Source organism: Silene latifolia, chromosome 5 (assembly GCF_048544455.1).
Source record: "Silene latifolia isolate original U9 population chromosome 5, ASM4854445v1, whole genome shotgun sequence".
Classification (NCBI taxonomy): Eukaryota; Viridiplantae; Streptophyta; class Magnoliopsida; order Caryophyllales; family Caryophyllaceae; genus Silene; species Silene latifolia.
Window position 1 is genome coordinate 10,106,686 of NC_133530.1, and position 8,781 is coordinate 10,115,466.

At 39.6% G+C, this 8,781-nt stretch overlaps 1 protein-coding gene across 1 annotated transcript; it reads right to left on the reverse strand.

The window, feature by feature from the left end:
* Window positions 1-8,004: 8,004 nt before the first annotated feature.
* On the reverse strand, window positions 8,005-8,391 carry LOC141654803 (uncharacterized). Its single transcript, XM_074461920.1, has one exon. The coding sequence runs from the start codon at window positions 8,389-8,391 to the stop codon at window positions 8,005-8,007; it is 387 nt and encodes a 128-aa protein (XP_074318021.1).
* Between the last annotated feature and the right edge of the window lie 390 nt (window positions 8,392-8,781).

Here is an 8,781-nt window from a genome sequence, read left to right on the forward strand (position 1 = left end):
AGAACCTTTGCGGTTTTGCTACTTTGGCATCAGGCCCTTAGTCGCGAATTAGTGGCTAATACAGTATATGATAATCGAGATGTAAGTTGCCAATCTCGCATTCCTCTCAATTAGGTTGCATAAAAAGATGATTAATGAATCATATTCAATTTAGATTCTGCATAAACAAGCTAACAATGGACGCACAAGGCTGATAACACTGTGTACATAACCGCACTGCGAAAGTAATCACCAAAATGTAGAAAGATGATTCTTGTATTAATGAATTGCGTGAGAAATACAACAAAGACCTTACATAAAAGTAGTTACATAATGAATGGATGCATTCAGTAGCGGAATCACGATTGAAAGTTAGGGGGTGAACCGCTAAAATATTTGAGAAATGGTAAACTAGTAATATCATAAGGTAAAATAAAAAAAAAATCAAAATTTCGCCTGTCTAGCGGATCTGCTATCACCGCCTTAGATTGATACGTTAGTTCATAGAATGACTAATGTACCGTACGTGAAAGAGTACATCTCAACCATGGCAAAAGCCCTAGTCAAATTCATATATTAAACATTTTAAATTAAAATTACTATATACGAAAGTACGTCAATTTGACATTGGGTAATGCCCGACAAAACTCCGATACACTTTCAACAACCCGTTTTTGTTCAGTTGAATCCAGCACTATACTATAATAACCAATGTTCAAGTTGACAAGCGCCGGTAAGCAAGGAAGAATAGACTTGAACAATTCGAGACCTACAGGAGATTCGCCATCAAATACAAACGACAGCGTCTCAAGTCGGTCCAGTGTAACATCTTTGAAAATACACTTGTTGAAATTGTCATGATCAAGCTCATCAGATTCAGTAGAATCTTCTATCCACAGCTCTTCGAGGTTTTTAGCTCTTTTAAGCAATAAAATGAGCTCCGGCATGAAGGTTGATAGTCGAGTTAGATTAATTCCATGTAAAGTAAGCTTCTTTAATGCCCAAGGCCTACAGTCTGAAAATTCAATTGGCTTCAAGCATGGAGCTAATACCTGTCATTATACAATAACCAAGCACGCAAGGACGACGTTGTTAGTAAAATGTACTCCCTCCATCCCGGTCATTTGTTGTCCTTTGGTTTTGGCACAAAGACCAAGGAAAAGGGAGAGGGCCAATTACTAAATGACAAGTGGAATAAATTGAGTGTGAATGATCAAATTACTCATCAAATTCATTCTTAAAATAGAAAGGACAACAAATGAATGAGACACCCAAAAATAGAAAAGGACAACAAATTCCGTATATATGAATGTTAATTCAAATTAGCGATAATAAATAAAGAACATTTTCATCATGATATAACTAATTAAGCCATATTTTATTTCAGTGTCAGTCAAGGTGGATATTTCAAGTAATTATAGTAGTATAATAATTCATACCCCAATCGTATAACAGTCCAAGATTTCAAGGCTTGTAAGCTTAGGTAGAAAATATGTCGCCATTGCGTAGATAGGACAGTTGTTCTTGCTATTTGTTTAACTGTCAAGTCCTTTAAAATAAGGTGCTTCAAATCAGGGTGTAACTCACTTATTCTATCGTCTCCGGTTGTTCCATCACATCTTTCCAGTTTTATAGATTTTCGACTCGACATTATCGTACTGCACACGACAAATATAAATCGTCAAGCTAGTGACAAACTGTTGGGTTTTGAATACCCTATGAGCTCGGATCGATCAATTGCAAGTATTAATCAAATTAACATAGTAAATAAGATGAGTCACATACCTATTAACGCAGCGGAAATAACCAGGCGAATAATAAGCACTCCAATTGTGATGCCTCTACCACTGTCAAATCCTGTATGTATAAATCCAATAACCCAGACGAATAATAAGCACTCCAGTTGTGATGTCTCTACCACTTTATATACTAGTACCGAAGGGAAGAAAACTAACTTGGAGAAAACTCTTTTTTTTTTTTTTTTTTTTTTTTTTTTTCTCTCTTAGTGTTCCTCTCATTCAGTTAGGTTAGTTTCTTTAATGTTAACCTAAGTGCAGCTAGGCCTAATCAGCATTAGAGTCCAATTAGTGTTATTATTATCAGTCGGACTAATCCCCTATTTACTAAAAGAATAGGTGAAACTTCTATTTTTTTCGCGTAAAAATATTTCCTAAACTGGGCTTTGTATTTTTTGGCATATACTATAGATATGAATCATATGATGAGTTAATAGGCATAATATTTTAAATATAAATATTTATAAGATTCAATATTTTACATTTTCCACAAATTTATCTCGCGTCTTTTTATGATAAAGAAGTTTTTTTAAAAATAAAAATTACGATAAAATGTCATTGACATTTTAAGAAGTTGCGGCTAAAAAATATGCTATTAGCAAAAAATTACAAAATAACATCATTATTTTCTCGGTAAAAGAAAAAATTTCATGACTTCGTAAGATTTTAATTTTAGTTTTTCAAATCAAAATATAATGAAATGAAACATGAAAAATAAATTGTCAATTTCAAATTTATAAGTAATACTCTAAAAAAACTAAAAAACTATATATACCGACATACCGTGCCTAGTAATTACACTAATCTCGTACCTTTTGTGTGAGGCCCAATAGCCTCACTTAAGACTACCAGTCTACCAGACACATAAACCATTTAAATGTCAAACCCACAGTGGCCTCTAGCAAGGCATATCGATCACATAGACTCAAGTGGCCAAGTGGGTTTAATTCGTCGTATAGGACAGTGGACATAACTCCTACACAAACAATTCGATACTCGTATTATCGTACTGCATACGAGTCCATGACTTCGTCGATAGTACTCGTATAATTGAGATTGTGTAAAGTTCTATTACTTCATCATACACACCGCCGACATAGCAACAACTGAATCGCAAAACTTGAATGAATGAATTACCAAACTTGAATACAATCTTATGACGGATGCAAGAAATATAAGGAGTAATAGAACGCAATTCAAGAAAACGGATTTAAGGTGGTTCACTTGCGTAGATAAGCCCACCAGTAGAGGAGAGAAAAATTTAATTGATCTCAATTCAAAAAGCAGAAGAGAGGAAAATTTAATTGATCTCGAGAAGTACAGAGTATGATTGATAGAGAGTTATGCTTTGGTGATCGTATCGGGTTGAAGTACTCCTTGGTGATTCATTATAATCTGGCTAACGAGAGCTTTGTGTCTGTCTTTCCGAGTCATTGCCTCGTCTTTGTTGTCTCTTGTTTTCATCGAACACTCCTTCAAAATAGTTACTGCGTAATTATTTTCAAACTTGTACGCTTTATATTTGTAAAGCTATTATTTATGAAATTCCTATGTACTCGCATTGTGTTCGAGTATTTATAACGTTCCGTCGTTGTTATAGTTCTAGACACTAGTATTTATAACGTTCCGTATTTATAAAGTTCCGTCTTTGTCCGCTGAGGGTAGTGGAATATGATGACTCGAATCGAGGCCTTAGATACTAGCCTTGATGGAATTACTATAAGTGGTGTCAAAGAACCTAAACCAGAGCATCACCCCTCCATACTTAGGCGACGATTTAATTGTCGGTAATATTTGAGATATGAGAACTTGAGGCGGAATAAAACCGTTATTAGCAGCTCCTGTGGCAGTAGGAATGCCGAGGAATACTTGTCCAGCATTGACAGTAGACCACTTATTCCAGGAGCTAAGTAGCTGGTTGGTGTTGCCGTTGTATTGGCAAGCAGCCTTAGGGGTCGAAAACACCAGTATTGATGGCCAGGGCCGGTCCTAAACATATTGAGGCCCTAGGCAAAATTTTAAAATGGGGCCCCGATTTTGTAAAAATATTAGTACTAATAAAATTCAATAAATGAAACAACAGACGCAACTTATTACTTGGTAAGATGTAAAATCACTGAACACTTCCCTTAATCTCGACACTTCTAATTTCGTTCTCATGGGCTAAAGGAAGATAATGGTTGCCTTTCATTGATGAAATCATCCAGTATAAATACAAAGTTAGCATCCTACAAATAAGGAACTAAATCAACTAAATAGCTACAAAGAGGGAACTAGATAATTAAAAACTAGGTAACAAATAATATGTAAATAAAAGGGATATTTACAATAATATTCTATCACTCCCCCGCAGTTGAAACGGGAGGAAGACGGACGTTGAGACTGTCCCGAAAATCATCAAAAAGAACCAATGGAAGACCCTTAGTGAAGATATCGGCAATTTGATAGCGAGAAGAGATATGTTGGACTCGAACTTCACCTCGTTCAACCTTCTCACGCACGAAGTGGATGTCCATCTCGATGTGCTTTGTGTGTTGGTGTTGAACAGGATTGCCCGACAAATAAATTGCGCTAACGTTGTCACAATAAACAAGAGTGGCTTTGTTCATAGGAACATGTAGCTCGACAAGAAGATTGCGAAGCCAACACGACTCAGCCACGACATTAGCTACCCCGCGTTACTCAGCCTCTGCACTTGACCGTGACAATGTCGGTTGGCGTTTAGAGGCCCAAGAAACAATATTGTCACCGAGAAAAACACAATAACCCGATGTAGAACGTCGCGTGTCCGGACAACCACCCAGTCCGCGTCCGTGTAAACCGTGAGCTTATTAGGAAGAGACTTGCGAAGCCATAGACCCCGGTCAATACTGCCACTAAGATAGCGAATAATTCGTTTCAAAGCACCCATATGAGCATCCATTGGATTGTGCATAAACAAGCACACTTGTTGGACGGCATAAGAAATGTCGGGTCTCATAAATGTGAGGTATTGTAGAGCATCGGCAAGACTTATATATAGAGTAGGATCCGAATAAGGAGTGGTGGTTGACGAAGCACTGAGCTTAGGTTTCGTATCGACGGGAGTAGCTGCTGGTTTGAACGATGACATACCAGCGCGGTTAATAATGTCCTCGGTATACTTCATTTGGGAGAGAAACATACGAGCTTCGGTTTGCTTGACAGAAATGCCGAGAAAGAAGCTTAAGGGGCCAAGGTCTTTCATGGCGAATTCCGATTGCAAACGACTCATAATGGAGGTTCGAAGAGACTCGGTAGAACATGTAAGAATTATATCATCGACATAGAGCAATAAATAAGCTAAATTATTACCTTGTCGAAGAATAAAAAGAGAATGATCCACCTTGCTATGCGTGAAACCAATTTGAGCAATATAGTCAGCAAACCGTTTATACCAAGCACGAGGTGCCTGTTTAAGACCGTAGAGGGATTTCTTAAGTAAACAAACATGATCTGGCCGAAGTTTGTCACGATAACCCAGTGGCTGATACATATAGACCGTTTCATTGAGGGCTCCATGAAGAAAAGCATTTTTGACGTCGAGTTGGTTGATGGACCATGATTTGGACAATGCAAGGCTAAGAACAGTTCGAATTGTGGAAGGCTTAACCACCGGGCTAAAATTTTCTCCACAATCGACACCAACTTGCTGCGTTTTTTCGTCACCTACAAGACGTGCTTTATATCTTTCAAAGGAACCGCCAGAATTAAATTCGTGTCTAAAAATCCACATAGATCGTATGGCATTAACATTGGATGGACGAGGAACCAAGTCCTCTGTCTTATTATCAATAAGAGCATTGTATTCGTCATCCATAGCCATTTTCCAATTAATATCACGGATAGCTGACACGGGATTTCGGGGAATTGGTGAAATAGTGACAATGTGATTTAAATTGTATTGCTTATGTGGCTTGGAATATTTGGGGTTGGGTTTTACAATCCCATGATCACCACAGGTGGTGGGTTTGGATGGGGGTGTGTTTGGCTAGTGGGAGGGGGTGAATGCTGGGGCTGCCTACGATTGTAGACGGTCAGGTTATCAGGCCAGACACGGGTAGGAATGGGGCTGACCGTGGTGGGACCAGGTGATGAAGAAGCACGGGTCTGGTTACGGGGCTGGTCAGGCGTAGAGTTGGGCAAAGGGGAACTCGATTTTGTCATGTGACGAAGGACATAATGAGAGACCTCATTATCCAAAAAATCGTACGTGGTGATGTTTGGACGAGTTTGTTTTGCAAATGGAAAAACGGACTCATCAAAAATAACATGTCGACTTATAAACATTTTATTAGACGATATATCAAAACATTTATAACCACGATGATTTGTAGGATAGCCTAGAAAAACACACGGAGTAGAGCGAGGTTGAAGTTTATGTATAGTAGTGGACGGGATAAGAGGAAAACATAAACAACCGAAGACTCTAAGATGGTTGTAAAAGGGTTTACGATGATAAAGCATAAACACATGAATGTCATAGGAAATGGGTTTTCTTGGTAGAATGTTCATGAGATAAGTTGCCATATCTAATGCGTGATGACAATAAGCGATGGGTATGGCCGGAGGCGTGAAATAAGAGGGTTCGAATGACATTATTCACGGAACGGATTTTACGCTCAGCTTTACCATTTTGAGACGATGTATGCGGGCAAGAAAGGCGAAAAATTAGGCCTTGAGCCGCACAAAAATCTTTAAAAATAGTTTTTATAAATTCCGTACCATTATCACATTGAATCGATTTTATTTTACGCTCAAATTGAGTTTGAATGTAAGTATGAAAATTTAACAGGATGGAGCTAACTTGGCTTTTCTTTGCTATAGGAAAGGTCCATAAAAAATTACTAAAATCATCCCAAATTAACAATTAATATTTATGACCCGGCGAGCTAAGAACGGGAGACGGCCAAAGATCATAGTGAATAATATCGAATGGCAAAGAAGTACGCGTAGTAGAATTAGCAAAAGGTAAACGAACATGTTTTCCAAGCGAGCAAGATTGACAAATTGAGTTTCGAGAATTCAAAGTACAATCGATAAAATTATTTTTCCTAAGAGATGAAAAAACAGGGTCTCCGGGATGACCTAAACGGGCATGCCAAAGAGAAGACGTTAAAGCATCAAATTAAGATGGTTGTGCGACAGAAAAGACTTTGGTGGAAATAGGATAAAGCTCGCCCTTACTGTCACATCTCATGAGACGAGTCCCCGTCCGCAGATCCTTCACACAAAAGCCAAACGGGTCAAATTCGACAGTGACCAAGTTATCAACAATAAACTTTTTAACGGACACTAAATTTTTGACTAGGTTGGGAGCAAAAAGAACGTTTTTGAGGAGTGGGGGATGTGGTTTTGGTAGGGTAGCATGACCGTGACCTTTAATCGGAATAGAATGACCATTTCAGACAATTATACCATTAGAAATGCTCGAATGAACAAAAGAAGAGAGATTACCTTGGTTCGATGTCATGTGGGAGGTTGCTCCTGTATCCATAACCCAAGGTTCAGGTGGTGTCAGACCGAGAGTATACATAGCCGCCTCTATATCAGTTTGAGATGGAGTTTAACCATTAGTAGTATACGCCTGTGCCGGTCGAGATCCGAGAATCCCCGCCTGTGGTTGTGGTCGATATGTCATTCCTGGGCGAACCCACGGACCAATGGGATATGGGCATGGTGGATAGCCCCATGGTGACGAAGGCCACTGCCACGACCCATAACCCGCTGGCCATGGACCTGGATAAGGAGTTTCAGGTGGTAATGGTGCGGAAACAGGGGAAGAAGTTGCAGCAGTTTGTGATTTATTGCTGCCCTTTCCACCCTTGCTGCCGCTGCCCTTCTTCTTTCCACAATTGCGACCGCCTTTTCCAGCACCAGTAGCAGGCGACTTGGACGAAGAACCCCCAGCGTCACCCTCAGTGGAGCCTCTGGCATAGAGAGTCGTGGATGTTGCTGCTTGTTTTGCAAGACCTGCCTCCTCGAGGGTGAGCATAGATCTCGCTCTATAAAACAGAGGAAGCGGACCAGCCTGACGAATGATCGTGCCAACACCATGGTAAGCCTCTGTCAATCCCGACACTAATTGAAGAACTAGTCGGCTATTGGACACCGGGGAGCCAACATTCTTCAATTGATCGGCCAGGGATTTGAGTCTCTGACAGTAGGCAGAAATGGATGGAAAATCGCTCATTTCGATGTGCTAAAATTCCTATTCCAGTGTCACTGCTCGAGAATTGCGATTGTCCTGGAAAATATCGGCGAGACGATTCCATGTTTCCATGGCAGTGGTGTCGGTCTCAACAATATTTTCCAAGAGATCGTTGGTGACGGTGGAATAGATCCACTGTAGAACCGTAGCGTCAAGAGTCTCCCATAATTCTTTTTCATCATCAGTAGAAGGCGGTTTAGGAAGTCCGTTCTTCGGTTTGATGATGTGATGAAGCACGCGATTAGATTTCACATGATTCGTGAATAGGGCGACCCATAAAGGGTATTGATCGTTATCCATACCAAGAATGACGGTAATATGGTTCCGAATACTATTGACAGCAAGAGCCGGGTGGAAGGCCGACCTAGCAATGGTGTTAGTAGTCATTTTTGATTGACGTGAGGTCAGGAATAGAAGGAGAAGAAAAAGATAGGTTGAGCGGAAACGATTTAGAGAATCGTAACCTAGTGTGATACCATAAAGGAAGATAATGGTTGCCTTTCATTGATGAAATCATCCAGTATAAATACAAAGTTAGCATCCTACAAATAAGGAACTAAATCAACTAAATAGCTACAAAGAGGGAACTAGATAATTACAAACTAGGTAACAAATAATATGTAAATAAAAGGGATATTTACAATAATATTCTATCATGGGCCCCTTCTAGACTTGGGCCCTTGTCACTTTACCCAACAAACACCCCTATGGGCCGGCCCTGTTGATGGCAGTACTTAGATGTGCATCAGGAAAAGGACATTGTGGAGCAGCAGACAG